The 25,020-nt window shown below is 39.0% G+C and overlaps 2 protein-coding genes across 3 annotated transcripts in view; one reads left to right on the top strand and one right to left on the bottom strand.

The window, feature by feature from the left end:
- LOC115620613 (protein toll) overlaps positions 1 to 15,137 on the top strand; it is an 84,205-nt gene extending 69,068 nt beyond the window's left edge. For both annotated transcript variants that reach the window (XM_030513931.1, XM_030513930.1), the window contains 2 exons: positions 9,894 to 11,142; positions 11,613 to 15,137. In XM_030513931.1, the coding sequence (XP_030369791.1) occupies positions 9,932 to 11,142; positions 11,613 to 13,659 (3,258 nt within the window). In that variant the 5' untranslated portion in view covers positions 9,894 to 9,931 and the 3' untranslated portion in view covers positions 13,660 to 15,137. The remainder of the gene's footprint in view (positions 1 to 9,893; positions 11,143 to 11,612) is intronic.
- A 988-nt stretch (positions 15,138 to 16,125) lies between these two features.
- LOC115621135 (cation-independent mannose-6-phosphate receptor) overlaps positions 16,126 to 25,020 on the bottom strand; it is a 46,210-nt gene continuing 37,315 nt past the window's right edge. Inside the window, exons 14-17 of the mRNA XM_030514689.1 lie at positions 24,790 to 24,857; positions 17,184 to 17,409; positions 16,983 to 17,113; positions 16,126 to 16,861 (exon numbers count right to left, since the gene is read on the bottom strand). Coding sequence (XP_030370549.1) covers positions 16,781 to 16,861; positions 16,983 to 17,113; positions 17,184 to 17,409; positions 24,790 to 24,857 — 506 coding nt within the window. The 3' untranslated portion in view covers positions 16,126 to 16,780. The remainder of the gene's footprint in view (positions 16,862 to 16,982; positions 17,114 to 17,183; positions 17,410 to 24,789; positions 24,858 to 25,020) is intronic.

Here is a 25,020-nt window from a genome sequence, read left to right as displayed (position 1 = left end):
GCTAAAGAATAATGAGCGCATGAGTATCTCATGGATTTGTCGCTGGCTTTGAAGTTGATGCTGTCTCTGGCTTTGCACAACTCATTAGTTTGGCGACTTCAAGAGTCCATATTTATATACTCGTGTATATATATACCGACATATTTGCATAGCATCAGTTTTCATTATCAATTAGTAGTACAGCAAAAAATATTAATAATTGTATATATGTATAGAAAGAATGTTTAAGCTTTAATATTGCACTAAAACAAGAAACCCACACTTGAGCATGTCTGCCTCACTTTTTACACTACATCTTCGCTGCCTTTGCACTTCAACACCTCGACTCTGCCGCAGGGCTAAACCAACAGCACCCGAGCATCCAACGCCTTGCAACACCAAAGGCACGCGCATCACGCATTGCAACATAAGCAGCTTCGAGTTATTTTTAGTACACTTTTGCTTGCCTCTTCTAATAGTCGACGCCTCCCGTCGTCCCAGCGTCCCAACCACCTCTTCCTGGAGCCTGACTGCGCCAAGATAAGTAAAATTATCTGCAGAAATAATAAGGCACCTCTCTACTTTTGCCTTTTGCAATAAATAATTAAAGCAGATTTAATGTCTTCGTGTTTGCCTTTTTCTGCCTGTTAGCCTCGCATAATTAGCTGGCATTTATTTCACTTGGCTCAACAATCTCAAGTGTGCGCTTCATAGGAAATGCCTTACAACATTCTAAGTGAAAATGATAAAGCAATTGCCTGCGTTCTTGTTGCTGCACGTAGATTGCTGAAAAATCAAAGTCAAATTGATTGTTAATTTGTTTTAATGCTGACGCACCTTCATTTAAGAGCCCCAACTGCTTCATTATACTTCATTAAGGGCGTTAACAACAGCAAAGCAGCTCGCTGATTAAATTGAAAGCATCAGCAACAAATTAGTTATTTCAATAGGGCCAATAGCTCTACAACAGTTCAAGTACGGCAGAAAAGTGCTGTAATAAAAATAACAGCTTCTTTTTTAAATTATAAGTGGTTGCGGGATATTAAAAAGTCGTGGTTTTGATTGAACAGCGCTTAAAAATGTGAGAAAGAAGGGAATTCTAGGGACGAGCGAGCTGAACTATTTTTTAATTTAAAAAAATATCCAATTTCTATTATTTATCTACTACAGTAGTGCTGAAACAACACTCCTATTTTTGCAAATCATAATTTTCAATATACATATATACTTGTATAACTAGCTTGCCCGTCTTTGCCAGGCTCAGTATTTTTGCTTACAATTAAAAAGTTTATTTACAATATGGTATTGTTCTTCCGACACTCTCTAAAGTTTCTAAAGGAACTGCCAATAGCAAATTGTATATTTTTGAAAAATAAAAATTATAATATTTAGGAATTAAATTGTCAAATTTCTGAAAAATTAAATAAAAATATTGTGGGCGCCCTCCTCTGCGATTCTCATACCAAGTACCTAAGTGCTGGCAATTCGAGAATTAAATTATGGAATTTCTGAACAATTAAATAATACATTTGTGGAAAATCTGATAATTAAATAAAAATAGTAGCGAAAAGAAAAACATTAATTTAAATACATTAAACATTACAATACTTAAAGTGTTTATTTAAAACATATTTTGTATTAAAATTTCAAATTATTTTCTACACTATACCTGAAGTTTTCGCACTTGAGCGTGATTAAGTTTGTTTGTCTGTTTGTTGTTGTTCATGCTATAATCTGAATGGTTTGCTGTTTTATGTGCAATTATGGGAGCAGTACTTAGTTAAGGAGACAATGAAATAAATGAATGACCAGGTAGACAAAGAAGTAAGCAGATTGCAAACTGCTTTTATGGCTGCCCATTCGTCAGCTATTAAGTCAATTAATTTGATAAGCAACCATTTAAACTATCCACCTATCCATCCGTCCATTCAACTTGGAGCATAGAGGGAATCTTTTCGTTTAGATTTTGCTCATCTCTGATTGCCAGTCAAGCTCTTTTTGTCAGAGTTCGGGCACTAAATGCTCGCCTGTTTGACTTGGCTGCAACACTCGCATCAACATTTCATAATCTGCTGGAACTTTAAGAGCAGCCAAGCGCTGCCAATGTGTAGACCGAGAGCAACAGTATTGAGCAATAACTTGGTCCATTTGCCAATATATGCCAATATTGAGTTGTGTGTATGTGTTTGTTTGTGGGTGTGTGGGTGGCAAAACTTTGGGCATGACGTTCAAATTGCAAAAATGTTCACTATCAATGGTAACGCTTGCAATCCACTTCAGAGGCAAGCAGCTGTTTACACAAGACTTCAAATGCTTCAAATGCCTGTGGCTGCTCTGGCTGTTTCGTCAATATATTGGCGAGCTCGTAAGCTGTGGTATATAAACATGTCCCAGCTGTCTGCTGAGCAGGACGAACCAGGAACATAACGTCGCACCCCCCTCCTCGGCGTCTATTTCTTCAACAGACAGCATTTTGGGCCATGTGTTTCCCGACTTGTATATTGCGGTGGTTGTAAAATGCGTTTGGCGCCATAAACATTTGGACGAACCTACACACATCTACTCACATGCACTTGAGAAAGTTTTGGGCCATCGAAATCACACTCCCAAACTCACAGATATACTCGAATAGAACATACAAATGGTAGGAAGGAAAAAAGAAAACAACATTTGCGACGAAATAAGAAACGAAACCACAGCAAGGCAAAGAAAACTTGGCAAAAGTACAAACTCGCAACGCCACTCAATACACATACGATACATATGAGTACAGTACGCGCACCCACTGATGCACCCACACATGGGTTGTATAACGAGTTCCTCAAATTTTAGCGACACTCCAAGGAACGAACTAGCAAAATGTAACAATATTTTAATTGGATTGTAAAGCATATTTATTTTTAGCTCATTTACTTAGACGCAAATTCTGCCTACAGAATATAGATTTCTTATTTTCATTAACAGATTTCGGCTTAAAAAGTAATAGCTTTATGAACTATACTGAAATATTTAAGTACCTTCATGACTAAATGATTGTACTTGTGAATCACTTAGTGTTTAGATTCTATTCATATTTTTTCAAGATTAAAACATTAGATACTACAGTATGTTGCTGATTAAGGATATTTTATAAAAATTAAGAACACATTGAATTTTATTAAAGGATGGAACTAAATAACTTTTTCTTGTTTTAACTCATAAATAATCATAAAAGGAGGCCAATATATTGCTATGCTATTGATTCGCAATGAATAATAACTTACATATGTGAAGTATAGAAAAAGATGTTGAATAGCAACTTCTTCAGAAATTCTATTACTTCTCGGATGAATTTAATTTGAAACTTTCAAGCAACATAATTTAAGATCTGATACGAACAATGTCATATAGTAGCATCATTTATTTGTTTATAAAAAGTGTCTAAATCAATTTACAAAACGAAGGTGTACATTGTAACAAAATACATAATTATTTGTTATTAGTTTTCAAAAAATCTGGCTTGAAAATGAACAACCGTTTAAAATTCCACTTGAATCAACTTAAACTTGATTTCAGTTTAATTTTTAACTTATAACCAGTTTATTACATATTTATTAATATAATTGGTTATAAGTATCTTTGAAGAGTTTTCTCACAGGGTTTATTAACAATGCAGCCCTCGTATAGAGCCAAACGACTGCCTTGTTGTGGCAATGAGAAGTGGAAATGTTGCGGGGGGATTAGTTGGATGTTGGGGAATAGTGTCAGCTTCCCCATCGTAAGTTTCGCACAATGCCGCACTTCAGCATGTATGTAAGAACTTTCTGAAGCGTTTGTAAGTTTTTAATAAGAAATTGTTAAACAACTTGTAGATTTTTCAATTTTTTTGTTTGTTTTCTTTCCCTCAGCGCTATTTTGTTCTGTTGCTCTGGGCGTGTCTCTTGCCAAGCTCGTCTTGTGTGTGTGTGTGTGCGTATATGTTGTTCACCCAGCAATTTTCTCTTGTAATTAGTCAAGTTGATTGATGAATGCGTGGACGTCGAAATCGCAAAATAAACAGACGCATGAAAAAACTGTAGTCTGCTTTTTTGCGATCTGTTTTGTGAAATAAATTAAATTTTTGCGCCGCTGACATTTGAAACGTATGCACGATACCAACAACAATAGCAGCAGCAGCAGCAGCAACAACAACTACAACAGCATTAATGGGCACAATGGAAAAAAATGTCAACGCGCCATTAAAATGCTAAAAAACACTTTGTTTAATCCAACTGTCAGCCATTAAGAAATTTCAGCGTTTAATAGCGTGGCAGGCAAGTTCTTATTGTTGTTGTTGCTGTTGTTGTGGGCGCTGCTGTTTTTGTTGTTTTCTGCTGCTGCAGTAATAAAGCGCACCACAGGTATGCGAAAGCCAATTTTCCAAAGCGCGCTGCGGGTGGTGCGACTATTAAATAGCAAGCGCGCAAACAAACACACCTAGGCATATGTACACACATACCTATGTCTATATCTACCGTGCATATCTATGTGTGCGTGTGGGTGTACAAATACTTACATTGGAGCACTTTGTATGCGCACGGGGCAATAAAAATCCCGCCGTGACTCTGAAACACCAACGCAGGCACCTGGCAAGCCACCTCCGTCGCAGCCGACGTAAACGTCTACGTCTACGTCACCATCTCCGTCACCGTCTCGGTCTCCGTCACCTTCACCGTCGTCAGCACCTCATGCCTGTGGTTGTAATTTAGTGTGCCTAATGAATTTAGTAGCGTTACATACCGGAAGAAAGCACGTGAGTGCAAAAATGCGCACTCAGCCGGAATGTGTGTGAATGTGTGAAAAATCTGCGCTCTGCTTTGGCGGCAGCAACGATGGCGACAACAAGGAGGCGGCCGAATATGCTGCCAAGTTGGCAAAAGGAGTAATAAGGGTCTGTAGCTGAAGCTGGAGAAACTTCGTTAACCTTTATTAACGATACAGCGCTATGTGTTGTGTAATTAAAACTGACAAGCGTTTCGCCGTGTTAGCGAGCAGGCAGTCAAATTTACTCGTCTATGGATATGTGTGTACACAGAGAGAATATTAGAGCTTCTTTGATCCTTTTTTATTGGGTGTGTAAATGAGGTTTTTGTTTTCTTTGAAAGCTCAACCTTTTACTTAATCGCCATCTTCTGCTCCTACAATCAGAATCAGTCTGACAATGACGAGTCGCCTAGGCTATTTGTTTAAAAACAATTTAAATGGGTCAACAAATAATCTCTTTACACAACTCCTTAGATTTCAAAATTATTCGTTGTTATGTACAAAAATTATTTCAATTGTTATATGACCAGAATTTGTTGTTATTTCTTAATGATTTACTTGTACTATACTTAATAATACAAATTATTTTAAGTTCATTAAAACACAATTTGATACATTTTTTGACCGAACTACATTTTTGAGAAAGCACTACTATTATTTTGAGCACAGCTGCACGTGTATACAGAATTCACCAGTTTTTCTCTCAGTGCATGCATGTAGCACCTTTAACCCTCTGTATGACTTAATAATTTCATGCGCGTGTGTGCCATTTAAAATTAACAATTACTTTTAATTGGCAGCCAGGCTTAAAATTAGTTCAGTCAGAAATAGACGTTAAAGGGTAACGTTCGCCTGCTTCAGTTAATTGCCAGCCATCGTCTGCCAAACGCCATACACGTACACACACACACACACATACACATATACGCATAAATATCTTGCCGCCTCTCATTGTGCCACATTTCAGTCAACACTTCAAGCTTCATTGGCGACCAATGTTGTGTCAAGTCAAATGGGCAAGAGTTTTCTGATTATATTGCGACATTTTCTTTGCGCCTCACCACCTCGCACCACCTCGCACCACCTCGCACCACCGCGCACCACCAGTCCACCAGAGCACATCAAAGTTGTCAACAGCATTGCGCTTAGATTAGATTGCTGCATAAACAAACGCGAGGATATCAATGGTTGGCTGCCCAAGTTCCGCGTATCCTGCGCATCCTGTCCCGGCCGAGACTAACGTCTAACGTAGTTGCCTCGTTTGATATTTAGACGAGCAGCGTAGCGCGCAAAAGCGAAAAGTAATTTTCTTAAGTGAATATAAATGTTTAAAATCTTTGCCCAATAACAACAACGACAACAACTGGATGGGCTCTTTGCCAGACCAGCAACCAAAACAACAACAACAACAACAACAACATTGAAATTTAAAAAGCAAAGCAGCCAAGGCTGGCGCTCAGTCAACAGCAAATATACTTAAAGTTTTATGCGAAATTTCAAGTTAGCAACATAAATAGGTGACTTGTTGGCCAACTCGCCCAACCTGCCCGTTCCCATTAAATATAAACGGTGCAAGTTTTTCCAAAAAGGTGTTAAGATTTGAGCACAAGATTTGGCACAGTTCGTCGCGTATTGATTGAGGGGTTGCTGAAAGCTGAACTTGTGGCTGGCTCAAAGCAAAGAGTGGGAGGGGAACTTTAACGACTTCTGTTTAATCCTATAACACTAATCTTAATTTATTTACAACAACCTCCAAGACCTCCAACTGTGATTCAAGCTGTATTTAAATAAATTTAAAGAAAAAATCCCTATTCTCTGACCATTTATGGAAGAGCTTTTATCAGTAAGTTAAAAATAACTTACTAACTGACTTATACATCTTATCTACTATTAAAGGCTATTCCTTTCTTATTTTGACATTCAACAACTTAATTCTTAGGGCTTGTACAACGATCTTTCCATAAATTGAGAGTTGAGAGTATGTTGTTTAATATGTAACAGTTTTTACAACAGCATTTGCTATTGTTAAATTTATAATAATATAATTTTTTTCATATTTGATGAGTTTGTATAAATGAACCAAATATATGAAAAGCGCTTAATAAATTAATCATTTCAATCCCTCATCGCCATAATTAGTCGCTCGTTTTTGAAAAACAATCACTACTGCAATGATTAATAATATTCTTACCAAAATAAAAACTGTTTAAAATTCAAATTACCACTCAATTATGTAGAATAGGAAATGAGCGGAACAATTGGCTTGTTGTCAATTATTAACTACTTCTAATGGAATTGGCGCAGCTTTTCATCTTTATGCTAACTAATTGTTATTAATATACTTTAAAAATTATCATTCGGGTACATGCATACATTTTCACTTTAAAATAAACGCTTTAAACAAAAACTATGCCCCCAACTGTAAAAGTATCCACTCTTAAACAACAGATTATCTGCAGTTAGGAATTGTGAGCAACAATGGCATGAGGGTCAGCTGTGAAAACACGAATTTACACAAATATGTGTCACAAGTGAAATGCTTGTTAAAATTGCAGAGAATTGTAGAACATGTGAATGAATGTGACGGTAATTTAATATAAACATTGCCAAGGCTGTCCTTTTGACACAATTGGACGCCTGTGGCAGCTGTTCAAAGCGCAAATGAAATTTTCTCGCTAATTAATAGCAAACCAAAAGTCAATTTTTGGCCCCCGGCCTTGCGTAAAGTCACCAATTTGGAAATCAAATTACAGTGCATAATTAAATTGTGCTGTCAAAATTTTGTGAAAAGCGCCTGTCAAAAGCAATATTTATGTGGGCCGCTCCAGTTAGATGGCCGACGTAGGTTTGGGGGCTCGCCAGGGCTGCACCGAATGCTGAATGGCTCGGCTTGTTGCAGCAACTGCCGCCAAGTAGAAGAAGAGGGAGCGCAAAGTTTTAATTGAATTCCTTTGAAAATGCCTCGTAATGGGCACAATCTAATTGTCAGCACAGACCTTACAACGGCGACTAGTTACAGAATATTGTTAAAGCTTTAAATGCTGTCTGCCGCTTGTTGCTTGCTGCTTGTTGCCTGTCGCTTGCTGCCACTGCCACATTATGCAGCCTGCGCTCAAGTGCTTGACAAATTCATTAAATGCACAAAGCGCGTAAAGTGCTGTTAAAATACACACACACACACACACACACACACACACTCACTCACTCACTCACACACACGCACAAACACACACACTCAACTACACAGAAGCACGCGTTCACAAAAACGTTGCAAGCAGGAACATTTTATATGTGCGAGCTCTGACCGTAATTACGCCCCACAGAGCAGGTACGGAAGCAGACAGGGGGCGGGCGCAATGTGGATTCTGGACTCTGAAAATGCAACATTGCTTTTGTGGCAGCTTACATGGACAAGCACGCACTACTCTCACTCTCTCTCTCTCTCTCTCTCTCTCACTCTCTCTCTCTATCTCTCTCTCTCTTCACACACACACACTGTCACACGTGCAAGCCTTATTTATACATGAGTTGTCGCCACTAGGTGTCGCTTTTGGGGGACAGGACGTGCTCGCCCGTAATGTTGGCCGTGTTTGCTTCGTTTTCGCGTATTTTTCAGTGCCTTTTTGTTTTCAAGGCGTAATCAAAAGCGCCCAGGCCGCCAAAATCAGTGACAAATGGCAGTTTTTCCCCCAACTTTCCCGCCCCAACCGCGGCCTGCACCCAGCATTTCGTGTAATATGCAAACAAATTGAAAATCTCCTCAACACTGTCACACACGGCGAATGCGTGTTAATTAAAAAGCCCGCTCGCGTATGTCTGCCGCGTCGTAATTTTTGGGTGTCGTTTAATTAACCGTCATTCATAAAATTTTGACACACACACATTTTAAAATGGTCATAAATGTGCTAATTAAATGGTCTTGTTTGCATTTTCTGCCTGTGCGCTGTTATTAGCTTTTTTGCGAGCGTGTCAAAAGTTATCGCCGAAAATATTAATTAACTTTACATTACGGTCCTTCATCATAATGGCCCATAATTAGGCAGCCAAAAGCACCAAAAAGGCATACTTTTTTACGCTCAGCCAAAACTTTGCTCATTACATTTGTCATTCAGCCGTTAATAATTATCTTTGATCTTACTTTATTAAGTGCCTGTAAATGGACGAAAAAAAACCGGTATCCATTAAACCAAACCATAAGAGTGTCGCTAAAGTATTAACAAAGTTGGACCTGTTAACAAAACTTATAAATAAAATAGGAAATGTAATGAAAAAATTATGAAATTAATCAATATTATTAAAATAAAACTTCTAAAAAACTTCTTAAATATATAGACCGAAAATAAGCGGCACACTTTTTAACTGTTTACGAGATAAATAAATAAATAAATGCGTTGATCCATAATAGAGCAAAGAAAAATGAATTATTTAAGGATATTAATATGGTTACCACACAGACACTCCTTGGTGTAATATTTATAAAATACATTAAAGCGAATTTTTTTTTAAATCTGAATAAAAGAAAATTACAGATTTTTGACACATACTCCGTCGTATTCGCGGCCCGTTGTGGACACCGCATTCGCTTTAATTTTGCACGTCATTGTAAAAATGACAAATGATAATTAAGACAACGTTGGCCGCACAAGAGCCAGATATTTAATTAAAGTTTATAAAAATGAAAATGCAGGAGTTATTAATTTAAAGCGCGGGAAAATGACAACACAAGGCAGCAGCAACAGTAGCAGCAGTAGCAGCAGCGTAAGGTTCAGTTATTGTTTAGCAGCTTAGCTGCTAAGCGCATTTATCACTGCCTTGTCTGCTCCTGTTGTCGCATTACTTACGCGCTGCTGTACGAGTGGTGTGTGTGTGTATATGTGAACATTTGCATTTCCTGCTGTGGCTGTCGTTACTCTTTTGTTGGACACATGCAGGTCGCATTACATCGGGGTGTGTGTATGTGTGTGTGTGTGTATGGATATGCGGAAAAAACAAGAGATAAATCAAGCAGGCAAAAGTTGTTTTGCGGCGGCGGCATCTTCTTGGCAAAGATTCGTTTCATTTTTTTTTTTGTAGGCGACGCCTGTTGGTATGCAACATATTTTTCAAATCCGCCTTTCCCTCTTTCATTGCAGGCCAACACCACAAAGGAGTCGACAAGAGTCCATTCAAGATGTTAGCCAAAGTAGCCGCACCCACGCTGCTGCGGCTGCTGCTTCAGCTGATCTGCCTGCATATGAGCATCGCCGCCTTTGGACGGGACGAATGCAATGAGCTGAACGGCAACTCGTTCTGTCTCTGTTCCCGTTCGATGTCGGAATACGAGATCTATTGTCCGCCGAACACATACAATCCAAAATTCAAGCTGACCATACGCTCCGGCTCAAATGTGCAGATCGAGTGCAATCTGACAGACGCCTCGGAATACAAATCGCTGCCCAAGCTGAGCATCGGCCAGATCGATGGAGTGCAGATCCAACGCTGTCCACTGCCTGGTTACACGCCCATTGCCGGCATACTCGATCATCTAGGCATTGAGAGTCCCAAGATGTTGATATTCGAGAGCAATAATCTGGGCGTGAATCTAACTCGCAAACACTTGGATCGCTTGCACAATCTGAAGCGTCTGCGTTTCACCTCCCGTCGGTTGACTTACATACCCTTCGACTTTCTCAGCGACTTGCGCAATCTCAGTTGGCTGGACCTACGATCCAATATTGTGGAGCTGCCGGCACATTTGTTTGATAATCTGACAAGCCTGGAATTTCTCGAGCTGGGCAGCAACAACTTGCAGCAATTGCCGCACGGCTTGTTCCGGAATTTGCACAAACTTCAGCATTTGAATCTGTGGAGCAATCAGTTGCGCAATCTAACTCGGCACGACTTTGAGGGCGCCGCTTCGGTCCTGGATGTGGATCTTAGTGCCAACGGCATTGAGCATTTGCCAAGGGATGTCTTTGCACAGTTCACTGAACTGAATGTGATCAATTTAAGCGCTAATCGCTTCCACTCGCTGCCCGAGGGCCTTTTCGAGCACAACAAAAAGCTGAAGCAGGTGCGTTTGCTCAACAATCGCGTCTCGATGCCAACGCTGCCGCCACGTCTCTTCGCAAATCTTCCCGAGCTTCACACTCTGTCGCTGCGCTCCGATCTCGAAACTCTGCCGGCCGATTTATTGGATCATTCCACACAGCTTGTGAATTTATCGCTGACCAACAACTATCTGAACATGCTGCCAGCCGGACTATTCAAGCACCAGGTCAACATGCTCAGCCTCAATTTGCGTCGCAATAGGCTCACTCATCTCCCCGACATGCTGTTCGATCATACGGAAAACCTGGTGGATTTGAATTTGGCCGACAATCTGCTAACAGAGATAAGCAAGTGAGTATCCAAATCTTAGTCTTATGAATCAGTATTCAATGAGACCTTCAGAAAATAGTGTGTATATCATTAAGTATACAAGTAGTATTCAAAAAGTAGCCCACTAGTATTCCTTATATTAAAGAGGGGGGTGGATATGCATAGGATGTAGTATTTCAGAAAAGGGCTCAATATACTAACTGGGCTTTTCAAAAAAATGAGCAAATCAATGTGAAAATCAGAAGAGCTGGGAACTTTTGTGCCTTTGAGCTTTGGAAAAACGTGTATTATCGCTGATTGCATTGCAGTTTGAGCATTTTTTTTTATCTTCCCACTGTTTAATCTAAAAGTAGCCCAATACCAAAAGTTATTCACGAGAACGATGTATCAGAAATTCATTTCATGAAGACTAGGTCGAGAAATAAACATTCCAGAAAATAATCTTACGATTGTAAACCGGCATATTTATAGCGCATCTACTTTTTTCGCAGGGATCTGTTTGGCAAACTGACGCGATTGGAACGATTGACGCTGAACAACAATCAACTGAAAATAGTTCATCCAGAGGCTTTCGCAGCCACCACACAGCTACGCTTCATCAATCTGGAGAACAACATGATCGATCTGATGGGCGGCGACATGCAATCGGAGACAGCCACTCCCTTCTCACATCTGGAGCAATTGGAAGTTCTCAACCTGCGCAATAACTCCATCATGTTCATCTATAACGACTGGAAATACAATCTGCTCAGTCTTCAGGAACTGGATCTCGCCTACAACAAACTGAGCCTGCTTGACTACACAGACCTGCAGTTCCTCTCCCGTCGTGATGTCTCAATCAACATCACTCACAATCAGCTCCACAGCATCAACTTCTTCGCCAATCTGGATGTCTCACCCACGAATACTGTAGTGAGTGTGGACCTCAATGATAACCCCCTCTCCTGTGACTGCGGTCTGATGAGATTCGTGCAGTTCATACGCCGCGATATTAATCCGGACTACAGGAATCAGATTGACTTGCAGACCGAGCAACTGAAGTGTGCCGGACCCAGCGCGCTAGCCGACCGTTTCGTAGGGGACGTGGATCCACGAGAGCTGCTTTGTCCATTCGATCAGTCGGTGGATCCGCGCGAACGTCGCTGTCCCCTAGGCTGTGACTGCATGGTCCGAACCTTTGACAAGGCGCTCATTGTCAACTGTTCCTTTGGCAATCTGTCTGCGATGCCTCAGTTGCCAGAGTTGCCACCAAGTCTACACATCATGGAGCTGTATCTGGAGAACAACAGCTTGCAGCAGCTGCCTGCCGGCAACAAGTCGGGCTATGCGAATGTCACCCATCTTTATCTGGCCGGCAACAGTCTAAGCGAAGTGGAAGTCCACCAACTGCCTTCACATCTGCGTAAGCTCGACCTGCGTAACAATCGCCTCCGTTCACTCAACTCTGGAGTGCTCGAGTTCCTCAATCGCACCATGACCAAAAAGTCGCTTTATCTGTCCAACAATCCATGGGTTTGCAACTGTACGGCGAAGGAACTGTTGATCTTCACACAGAACAACTACGACCGGATTGCCGATCGCAGCGACATGCTGTGCGTGGACGCGGAACAACCCACACCCATGGAGGATCTGTCGGTGAACGACATATGCTCCGAGTCCCAGAGAGTGGTCTATGCATTGATTATTGTTGTCGCACTGACCGCCTTTCTGGTCAGTCTCACAGCCGCCTTCTACTACAAATACGAGCTAGAGATCAAGATCTGGCTCTACGCGCACAATCTATGCATGTGGTTTGTCACCGAGGAAGAGGTGGACAAGAACAAGAAGTTCGACGCCTTTATTTCGTTCTCGCAGAAAGACTACAGCTTTGTCGAGAACCATCTGGTTCCGCAGCTGGAGCACGGTCCCATCAAATTCCAGCTGTGCGTGCACGATCGTGACTGGAAGGTCGGCTGTTTCATACCCGAGAACATTGTGCGCTCCGTATCGGACTCGCGACGCACCATCATCGTGCTCTCCCACAACTTCATCCAGTCGGAGTGGGCCAAGTTGGAGTTCCGCGCCGCACATCGCTCGGCGCTGAACGAGGGTCGCTCTCGCGTCATTGTCATTATCTACTCAGACATTGGGGATGTGGAGAAACTGGATGACGAGCTAAAGGCCTATCTGAAGATGAACACCTATTTGAAGTGGGGCGATCCTCTGTTCTGGGACAAGCTGCGCTATGCCATGCCACATCGTGCGCCTTACAGAAATGGCGTCCTAGCCAAGTCAAAGCTAATGGGCTCCACGGATGACAGTCTGCAGCTGACCAAGTCTTCGCCAGGAACGCCACCGCTGACAACGCCGCCGGCAGAGGCAACCAAAAATCCACTGGTGGCTCAACTAAACGGTGGCACCGCCCACACAGCCATCATGATTGCCAATGGTAGGAACGCTCTGACGAATCTATATGCCCCCAACGGCAGGACGCATGGAAATGGGCATATCAATGGTGCCTTCATCATAAACACAAATGCCAGACAGAGCGATGTATAGGACTGGGAGAAGGCGGAACTATATCAGTTCGAGCCAGACGATCTGCAGTTGTTCCGTTAAAAGCCGCAGCCAACTGCCAGCCCCTCGCCCCGCAAAATCCCGCTGAGAACACCAACAAGATTGCGAGAAAGAATACCAGAGCGTGCTTCGGGATATACGACCAATTCCAAATTCCACTTTCGAATGTAGAAGCTGATTTGGAGAGTGTAAATAATCTAGAGAAGAGAGCAATTCACCACCAACTGATGATATTTCAAGTTAAATGTTCAAATTTCATTTGCATCAGTTTTAATTCTCGAATAGTTTTTAAAACTCCAAACTTCCCGGCCCCATCCCTCCCTCTAACTAGTAAAGAAAAGCATTCGCCCAATTTGGAAACACAATTTTAAATATTCAATATTTCATGTGGCCTTTGTTGACATAAATGAAAAGAAAAAACACGTTGATAACAACATTTAAACTAGTTTTAGCGCATTACTCGGTTCGTTTATAAGCAACTATCCTTAGTCCTAATTAGGCGCTTAGCTTAGCTATAAGTAAGGCATTCATCTGTAAATCAGTTTCCGCTATTTTTCTCCTTTTTTTTTTGTAAATGTATTCATTTGTATTGTACATTGAAGACAAGCAGCTGCACGCAAGGCAAGCGAGAGCTTAGTTAGACTGAGTTGTTGGTCACACTGCACAGCAAACAATTTGATAGTGTCGTCCGAAATTTATTTGGAAACTCTGCAACACCTTAAGAACATCCGTAGTTTTAAGTAACTTTGACACGAATCTCGAGTTTATGTTTTGAACAAATAGAGCTTTATTTCCTTATATTTATTTTACTTATTGCTTTGGTCCACAAACCATAATTATACGCAATTACATAGCGGCATAAAAGTTATGCCGAGTACTCAATGTATTCGTGAACAAAACAAAATGCCTTCTTCGTATGTATGTATGTATGCTAGAAATAAACAAAGCTAAGAAAATATGTATATGTACCATATATATATACACAACTATTATATACCATGCCACATGCCACTACATACCCCAGAAGAATAGATGTAAAGAACAACAAAACAAAATTATGCAACAACAAAAAAAACAGCAATGAAATGAAAACAAAAACCACTTTCTGTCATCTTAAATATCATAAATTTCAAAATATCTTACATGTAGTTCCCATAGGCATTCATTAAGACGCTATAAATAGAATTCATATGCATACATAAATACCCAACATCAACATCTCAACATTATACATCATTATGAAATGTATGTCCTTTATTTTTAATTATACAATACGATCAACATAATTAGCATAAAAGTATCGTGTAAGTAGATATATCATGTCTCTTAAATGTATTGCCTAAGGTACCTACGTAAATATGCAGACACACCACTCATTTACTTATACATACACACATAACTGTAATTGTATATGAAAAGTGCATAATTATACAAAATAAATAAAATATATTTTAAAATTAGCTAAGCTGCCTGGACTTTATTTGCCAACTGAATGTTCCACACAATTTTCGCGCTGCTATAATCTTCTGGTACTGAATTGAAACATCATGCCAAAGAAGAAGATGTCTGTTACCATGCCCGTTTATCCAGAAATGTGATTTCTTAGCGATTATGATCATTTTATTTAAAAACGGTGCACCACCAAAAGAAAAGCATCGTACAACCTGGTATGCCTGAACAGAAATCGGCAGAAAGCTGACTGGTTTTCATGAAGCTCCCACAAACATGCCACGGATATTTCCAAACAATTTTATATTGCACATAATTTGTTGCATACCACACAGGAGGTAAGTAAAAAACATTTTCGCAACAATGTAAGCAGACTTTTGGGGATAAGCAAAAAACTGTGCCACTTGCTTCTAATTTCTGTTCGCCTGGTATGCCATTTTAACTAAACATCTTTTTGTATGAAAAAGTGCCACAACGGTATGTAAAAAATTCATCCGGTTGCGACGTGATTTTAAATGCCTAAAAAACAAACTCATTCTTTCCCAGCCTACTACTTCAATATACCTTGTGCCAAAAGGGTAAGAGGAACACATGCAGCACGACAAGACGAGTTGATATAGAAATGTTCGTCTTTTCGTATAAACGCAAGCTCGAATAACCAAAATTGTAATCCATATACTTCTTAGTTTGTTTAATTTTGGATACACCCCCCAATCATCCGCCTTTTAGTGATTTTCCACAACTTCCGCAATTCTTGGAATTTCAACTCAATTTAGTACTTTTATTACATTTTTGAAATCTATTTTTAAAATGTTGCTGTTGTTATTTGGGAGTGGATACAAGGTATTTAACTCGTCCTTTGCCTTCCTTTCTTGTTTAAAATAAAAAGCAGGTACCAACCATTTCAATATACAATTTGTTTTATTAGTTCTTAAACAAATGAATTATAATTATTATGGTTATAGTATAAACAACTCAAAAATTATGAACAATGAAAAAAAAAATAAAAAATTAAGTACATTTTTCAAAGAGTCATGTCTCTCAAATAATACAAATCGTCGCCGTTTAGGAACAAAAGAGAAAAATTTATAATTAGTTGTTAAGTTTGAAAATCACATACATGGAAAGCAATTAGTTCGCTTGTTAAAAGATCTTTCTTACATAAAGCAGGCCGCGTTCACATATATCACCCAACAATACTATCTTTCCATCCAAATGACCAAATGCCGTTGATGAACGCGCGCCAAATTTCAAAGAAATTGTCTTGTGCAATTCTTTGGATTATACGGGTATATATTATTAAGCTATAGCTATAAGGTTTGCAGGTATATAAAATATACATTTATGTAGCTCCATTAATTAGTTTTGTCTGTATGTTCGTTTGTATAGTATAACCTACGCGGCATATGGTACAATAAGCATCAGCATCAGCATCATTATTATCAAAACAACATCAATTTTCATTTTGTAGCTCTCCTCCTCGCGTTTTAGTAGTAGTTATTCCTCACAATCAGTTCCATTTCTTTGGTGTTCAACATACTTATTTAAACTTTGGGTTTTCGACTTTTGTCTTTTGTTTGCGTCTTTTGCATAAAAATCAGTTCTCACGCCAATAATACTCACAGACGAATCGAAAATGGTGACGCCTATATCTCTAAAGTAGCATATCATCGTCGCTCTCAGTGAACTCCCCATTGGGCTCGAGCAGCAGATTAGCCTCCTCATTCGATTGTACCTGCAAACGAGACAAAAAGGATAATTCCAGCATCAGTTCAGCATCCCAGCAAGCACCGCTCAGCATTCTTCAAGAAAAAACGGCGCGTGTGCAAACAAAAAATGTTCGTGTTAACAAGTACCCTTGAATATCTTACAGCGGAGCCGCTGCGTCTGAAGAGGCGACGCACCCGCTGCCGACGCGCCGGCGAGAAGGCGAACAGACCCAAGCACACCACACAGGCCGTCACGGACAGTATGGCGGCCAGAATGGCTGAAAATGGCAGCATTGATTAAAGCAATTGCGGGCAATGGCTACCATTGGCTTTTCAGCAAGAACTTACTGCCCACCGATCCCTTTGGCCCCACTGTAGCAGCTGGAGTTGTTGCTTGCGTTGTCGTTGTTATTGTTGATGCAGCTGGTGCTCCTCCTGTTGGTGGCACGCTCGGTGTTGCTGTTGTTGCCGCTGACTGCGAACCATCCGCATCGGCCAGCACTGGCACGTCCAGGCCCAGAAAATTGCAAATGCTTGCAGTGCGCTGCTCAAAGAGCAAATTGCATTGCTTGCCCTGAAAGGGATCAGAAGTTTAAGAATTTTGAAAGAGAAAAAAGGAAACAGGAGAACATCTACACAGTTGCTTATAATTAGAAACTTTCTTCATTAAGTGCAAGGCAAATAGATAAATAAATTGATATACAAAAACACATAAATTCCCACAGCGAAATACTTTTCAGCCGCCGGCAACAAAAGACAGCAAATTGTGCCACGCACACACGCATACACACACACATCGCATATACACTTAAATATACAGAAAAGTTAGTGCTGCGTACAACACTTACGCCCTATAGACCATTTCCGGCGCGACAACCAACTAGCAACAACAGGAGCAGCTACAACATGCAACGAAAATGGAGCAACGTGAATGTGCGCATAATTTAAAAAGTTTTGCGGTAGCAGAAGCGGAGTCGAAGGCGGAGGCAGAAGCAGAGGCAGCAACAGCAGCGGTATCGGCGGCTGAAGCTGCAAGTGGCAACTGCAAGTGGCAGAAACGCGCACGAGCGCATAAAACTTTGAAGCCACCATCGGCGACCACTCTCAACCTGCTAGTTGGAACGATTCGTGCTGCCCTGCTATCAGAAGGATGGGGGATGGCAGGAGAGTAGACGACACATTAAAAAGTTTGCAGCCATTTAAAATCCCATTTCATTGAATCGCTAATTTTCCGACGCCGTCGTCATCGTTGTTTTTCCCGCACAGCTAACCCAAAAATTGTCGTCGTCATGTTTAGTCTTTTTCCGCTTTGCAATTCAAAAAAAAAAACCCAAGCCGTGATGTTTTCCCCATTTTCCTCTTTTCTGTTATTGTGCAGTGAACTGCCGCATGTTGAATAAGTAGTCGAGCATGTCGCAAAGGATGTTGCACGTTGATAGTGAATAAGTGATAGTCTGTGTAACTCAGCGAGGTCAGCAACATGAAGATACTGAGAGTTGAAATGCATTTAAAATAGATAAGCAATTACAAAAATGTCACAACATTTTGAAACTGTGTTATTATTTTTACAGCCTGCACTCGACGACGTAGACTATATGTATGGAATATTTTTAATCAGCTTGACGAGACATGTGTTGCCGAGAGATTGAATAAATAATATCAAATAATAACAAGACTGAACTGCTAATGTAAGTTCTATACGGGTATGTTTAATAAAGGTTGTTCTAAAAATCAAAAACATAAACTAATAGTTTTTTAGAGAAATGTCCTGTTTTTGTCACAATTAAAATAATAATTACAATCGAATCTTTATAAGGTATTGCCCAAATTAATGTTTCGTTCTTCGAAAGATACGAACATACTTGTACATATATAAATATAATCATTTAAGAAATAAATTCTTACAAATTTTCAACACTTCAATTGCAATTTGATTTTATTTGATCTACAAAACATCGACTCTCAATGGAGAAATATTAATTCTCACTAAAAACTGCTACGAAAAGTGCGATTAAATAAAGATTATAAATATAATTGTGAGATCTCAATAATATTTGTTGTCTTAGACTTGCCAGTAGGCGAATGCATTTGTAGGTTGAGTTGTAAACACAACTAATGATTTATCAGTACGAATGGACAGCAAAGGATTTAAAGCGGCACCAAACTCGTTTTAATTATTTTGATGCATTTTGGGGGTTAATAACACCACCATAATTATCCACACAAATAGCTACGCATATGCTTTCCGCCTCCGTGCATACCCCACACCTGCTGGGAATACAAGTGCAATGGCCGACATAGGCTGCAGGCATTTAACAAATTAAGCGTAAAAATGTGTCAACCAGCAATCGAAAATGTTCAAAAAGGAGAGGCACGATTTAATTAATCCTGTGTGTGGTGGGACATGCAATTAATGGAAGTCAAATATACGAAAGCTAACTCCGCCCACTTCACCCACACTACACTTGCATATGCGTCTACCAGCAAGCAGACGACTGTGGCAGAGGCAGTTCATGACTGCCTCAACCATCGCCCGTCACCATCTGCGTGCCACACCTTCTACACCGGCGCCTCTGCTGGGCTCTGGCAGCTCCATTTCGGCTTGTTTATTGTAGGAGGTAAATAGCTAGCAGCTATTTGTCAACTGGTTTAAATTTGGGTCAATTGGTTTGCGCCACATAGAAATATGCGCAAGTAAGTAGGCAACAGTTTTGCGTGTGCCTGCGTGTTTTTCTGTGTGTGTGTGTGTACGTGAGGGACCCCAGGGCTTGTGCCATTAGTTGTTTGCGTTGGGCAAACGCATTGCCCGCCTCTCGCTCGGCTGATTGCAGCCGCCCGTCATTATAATCGTCGGTTTCCTTCTGTAAATCGCCTAAAATTCAATCACATGGTGACGATGGGACGACGGAACGAGCGGGAAGGGGGAAGGGGGAAGTGGCTTTGGTTTTGGGGCAACTACAAAAAATTTGTTAGCCTACAAAATGGTTGAGCAAATATTTTCAAAAGCTTCCAGACTAGTGCCAATTTGTGCGTAATGGAGTACAATGCTTGCTATGCTGTGTGTGCACCTCAGGGCTCTAATTGCAACAATTTCGAAATATTGCGCTAATAAATTTGCCACAGCAACATTTTAGTTAACGGCACAAATTGGCGCTACTAATTGGTAAATGCTGTTACTGCTGTTAACGATTTCAGCTCAAAGTCAGAGTCAGTCATACACTCAAATAACCAATAACATTTACAACAACAATTGTTTAATAATAATAAAAATATACTTTAAAAACTAAAACTCAACATCTACTCTCGCCAGAGAGTTACACCCGACCTAGTTAGCTCAATAAAGCGATAACTGAGCTTCACATCATATCGACTTTAATTCGCATAAAATATGTTTAAGTTTTTGATTTATAATAATTTGTTTCTCAATTTTATTACTAAGCGAATTATTATTATTATTACTTGTCGAAAGCCGCCATTGCTTTGCTCGACCATAGTTCAATAATTCGCGCAATAAATGAATGGGAAAGTAAAATTGTAAAAAAAAGCTTGTCGTATTTTGTATTTTATTTAATTTTCTATAATTGTGTAAGTGATATGAAATTACTTAAAGGGTATACGAAAGCGCATATTTTCTCTTTCAAAACTGTTGATATTTTCAAGCCGCATAAGCTAACCGCATTCGAACAGTTAAAAAAAATTTTTTTAAAAAAAATGTATTGTTTATTTATTTATTAATGACATTTTTGACAAACAAAGCAATAATAAAGAGAAATCCCCTCCATCTCAATAGGTCAAGAAGGCTTCCGATGAACGTTTTATGTTACAAGCCAACAACTTTTATTATTTGTTAGCTCATTTATTGTATTAGTACATATAGCACTTATTTTTTATAACTTTACCAATAATGTGTCAGAAATATAGCTGGTCAACATGTTTTCCTAGCTCTACTTCAAACTATATTTCAGATTTGTGGAAGTGTCACTGGCTGAAGTAAAGTGTCCTATTTGTAGAAAAACTGGGGGTTTAAATAAAGGGAAGGGCCGCATCAGTAATAGTCATAACATGTGTTTTGGCATGCCTCACATGCTTTTCGGAGATAATTGCAAACGGATGTCTGATCCTTACCTTAGCTTGTAATATGAAGCAACAGCAGCGCTAACCCATCTCTGAACTCTCTCTGGCCCAAAATGCATGCTAATGGCATGCTAATGATATGGGGCGAGTCGAACAATGGGCAACCGAAATAGATGCAGATGTTGCTGCTGAGCTAAGCAGTTGGAAAAACTGTCTAATTGTCCGAATTGAAGACGAGATATGCAAGACCAAGCAACATAAATTAGACTACAAATTGCGCAACTCTGGTTGCTATTACGACCACAAAACAACTTATAACAAAAGGCAGTGTGATACTTTGGCGATCTAACTGAATAAAATGATGACTGAGAACATTCAACAATTAATTTTAATGTATTGAAATTGAAGGGAACTACCGAAAATGCTTAAAGATGTTGTCTTTAAACGCAAAACGCACAAATTGTATATCAATTACTAACGACAGAAATTCTACCATTACGGACATTTTATTTTAAATTGGTAATACGCATTAATTTGTTCAAATAGTGCCAACTTATTTATTTTAAATAAACGATTCTTTTATGCAGTTAAAAAAGTTTTCATAAGTAGTAACAGTATTTTATTTTGTACATATTACATTGTTCTCACTGACTGACACATTGATTCATTTATTCAATATGGGAAAGCAAGGCAACAAGATTAGAGGAACACTCTGTAGCATGGCATCGGCATCGGAAGTCAATACTCCAATTTATTTATTTATTTAATGTTTTAACAAACTCAGTCTTAAACGTACTTAGTAGTTAGTTGTCAGCCGTTAAGACAGGGTTCAGTCATAAAAAGAGCGCGAATCTAAATCGTCTACACCATTCCTACATTACAATCCTAATACGTTAAGTAATATTACTTGGAAAAATTGTTAAAATAAACAACCTGCTTTTAAAATCCAATAACACAGTTATTTAAGCTTTTTTGGTGAAAATCTTACACAAAAAGGAGGAAAATTGAGTGCAAAATGGATTTGCATATTCAGTTTCTGAATCTATGATGGCAGCAAAGCCAATTAGCATATCCCTATTTATTAAATTTACATAAAATTACTTTATGCTAAGCAGAAAAATAATGTAAAATTACGATTACATTCAGATTATTAACCATCTATGCATCTAATTTCCACTGTTCCATCACTAAATAGCAGTCATACATACATATTAACATTTACTTTTAGAATAAATACCAGAAGCAAGCAAAATAAAATCGTATTAGGAATTACAATTTTATAATGAAATTAAAACGCCTAAATGGATTTTATGTGTATTTACTGCAAACTTGTTATGCTTTTTCAAAAGCAGCAAAGCATAACTTTGTTAGATTAAAACTACCAAAATATCATACTGTGCGAAACTAGTTTAATTAATTGAACAGATATGGAAAATGTTCAGTGCAGCCACAAAATGCACTTAACCGCAGGACAGGCAAGACAAAGACTGATAATTAAATTTACATGGCAGGGATCCAATGAATAAGTAGCAGCTGCTAAGGTCACATGTGCATGACAATTATTTACTAATAACAACAAGAACAGCAGCAAGGAGTAACAGGGAGGACAAATGATATGAATAATTTTCAGGCCAAGCCAATGGCGAATGGTGTCAAGGGTGTCAGTTGCAAGGCAACGATACAAAAGCGGAGAGAAATTGCAAAAAAGAAGATGCTGAGATCTCTGATCTAAAGCAAAGGTCACCCAGAGGGCAACTACAAAGCATGTAGCAGCAACAACAAGTCAGGCACCTGCATTTTTAGGTCGATTGTTAAAACAACAAAGGCTTAAGCCAAAACACACACACTCACACCCACACAAACAGTAATGCAAAAAACAAAAGAAAGGCTACGCAAAAGGAGAGCAACTATGCGAAAACAACGAACAGACAGACAAAACATGCGGACAGGTGGACGGAGTTGAAAGGCAAGTTGCATAAAAGAAACGGGGCACAAAGCACCTGAAAGCCACAAGCCAGGCAACATTTTTGCTAAGTAACGCAGCCCAGTGAGCCCAGCTCAGCAAAAAGTGTTGAGCATAGGAAACACAAAAAAAGGGTAAGAAACTTGGCGAAGCAACAATAAAGTGAAACACCAACAACAACTAGAGCAGCACAAGAGGAGCAGCAACAGCAGCAGCAGGCAAAGCGGATTGCCAAGTGGTAAGCATAACAAAGGACACCTGTTTTGTGCCCGAGAGCCGAATGGGTTGCCTTTTTGCAAACACGCACACACACAAATATTCCTTACATTTTTACTTTGAGCAAGGCCTGAGGCGGGAATTTGTAAAAGAAACCCACACACAAATACAAAAGTAACGTGAAATTCAAAATACATGCAAAGAAATCAACAAAATTATGCAAAATTCTTGGAAAAGCAGTTCCTCTTTAGCTACAAACCGACTATTGTCGCGTTAGTCGTGCGACTTATTTGCAACTTCTGGTTCAATGAAAAATGCCGCACAAATGTATGCTACATTTTTAGGCAATCGTAACTAATTTTGAGAGCACACATACACATCGCAAAGTTTGCCTCTTCATTTTTTTGGATGAACGAGGGAGCCCGAAAAGTATTTCAAAGAAGAATTTCAAGTTCATATTAAAACTGATTTTAATTTTAAAACAATTTAAATCATCATTAAAGCTGATTTTAATTTTAAAACAATTTAAATCATCATTAAAGCTGATTATAATTCAAAAACAATTTAAAGCATCATTAAAGCTGATTATAATTCAAAAACAATTTAAAGCATCATTAAAGCTGATTTTAAATCAAAAACAATTGTAAATACTTATTTAAAAAAAATAAACCGAAGTTGCATTTAAGAACTAGCGATCTACTTTGTAAAAAATTTTTCTTCAATTAATAAATAAGGTACGCTTTCCTAAAGTGTGCTTTAAGGGAGTTTAATCAAATTAAGCTAAACGAAAAACAAAGCTTTCTTAAATAATTCGAAACTGTGGGAAATTAAAGCCTACATTTTCAGGATTATATTGTCGACTATTTGTATTTCAATGTACATAGCTTTTCTTTCATTTTGAAATTTAGAAATGCATCTGTCTGATTGATTAGGGAACGTTGCTTGACTGCTAGGCTGAAGCAATATGTATGGAAACACCTCAATGAATTTAATCTATTTAAAAACTTCAATAAAGAAGCTGGCCATTTGTTACGATAATTATAATGATCATGCCTGCGGGATAAGACAAAGATGTGTGTATATTAACAATGCTTATTCGTAGACTGTACACAAGAACAATTGCGTACATATACAACAATTGGAGCGTATCTTATCTGTCAGTGTCTGTCGAATACAAAGCTATGAAAGCAATTATTTTATGTAAAATAAACTTTTGCTTCATACTTGGACAGTTTCTAAACTTAAAGCAGCCTTAATAATAGGTAATTAAATAATAGTCAGATACATCGTCTACGACTTGAAAAGAAAAAGGATTATCTGTTGGCAATAGTCAGGCTAATTCCAATTTCATTCATTTCATTTCTATTCAACGCGCAAAACTACTTTTGCAACACAGGAATTATTAAAAGCCAACTCGTCGAATATTACAAACTTTTCACTAAGTTCTTTTAGGCCAAAAACAATAACAATTGGTTCTTTTTTTTACAAAAACAAACCGGTTTTAGTTGTCATTTTTGAACAACTGGCAGGTATTGTATGAAAATGTTTTGTCAGTCCGGCTCTTATAAAAATTGTTTTTTTTATCTAGCCTTGCATTGACACTCTAACTGCCAAAGAAAATCCGCATATCGATATTATAATCTTAATAATAACAATCTTAATTCTTCATTATCAGAACATAGGGAATGAAACTATACTTACACCAGAGACCTTGCTGACATTCTCCGTTCTATTGCTGCAAATCAAACGTATGTGGACGTCCATTTGGCCTGCAAGGAGATAAGGAGTTCGAGTTAAAGCGGATATTATTGTTAGAAAAGTTTCGACCAAACAAGCAATTTAATTAGTTAAAATGAGCCGACATTCAAAATGAACTTAACCCTAATAAAAAATTATGCTAAAGCCCAGCCATGACCGCCACAACAACACCAA

Source organism: Scaptodrosophila lebanonensis, unplaced genomic scaffold (assembly GCF_003285725.1).
Source record: "Scaptodrosophila lebanonensis strain 11010-0011.00,11010-0021.00 unplaced genomic scaffold, SlebRS2 tig00000024-arrow-pilon, whole genome shotgun sequence".
Taxonomy (NCBI): domain Eukaryota; kingdom Metazoa; phylum Arthropoda; class Insecta; order Diptera; family Drosophilidae; genus Scaptodrosophila; species Scaptodrosophila lebanonensis.
This window is presented reverse-complemented; position numbering and strand designations above follow the sequence as displayed.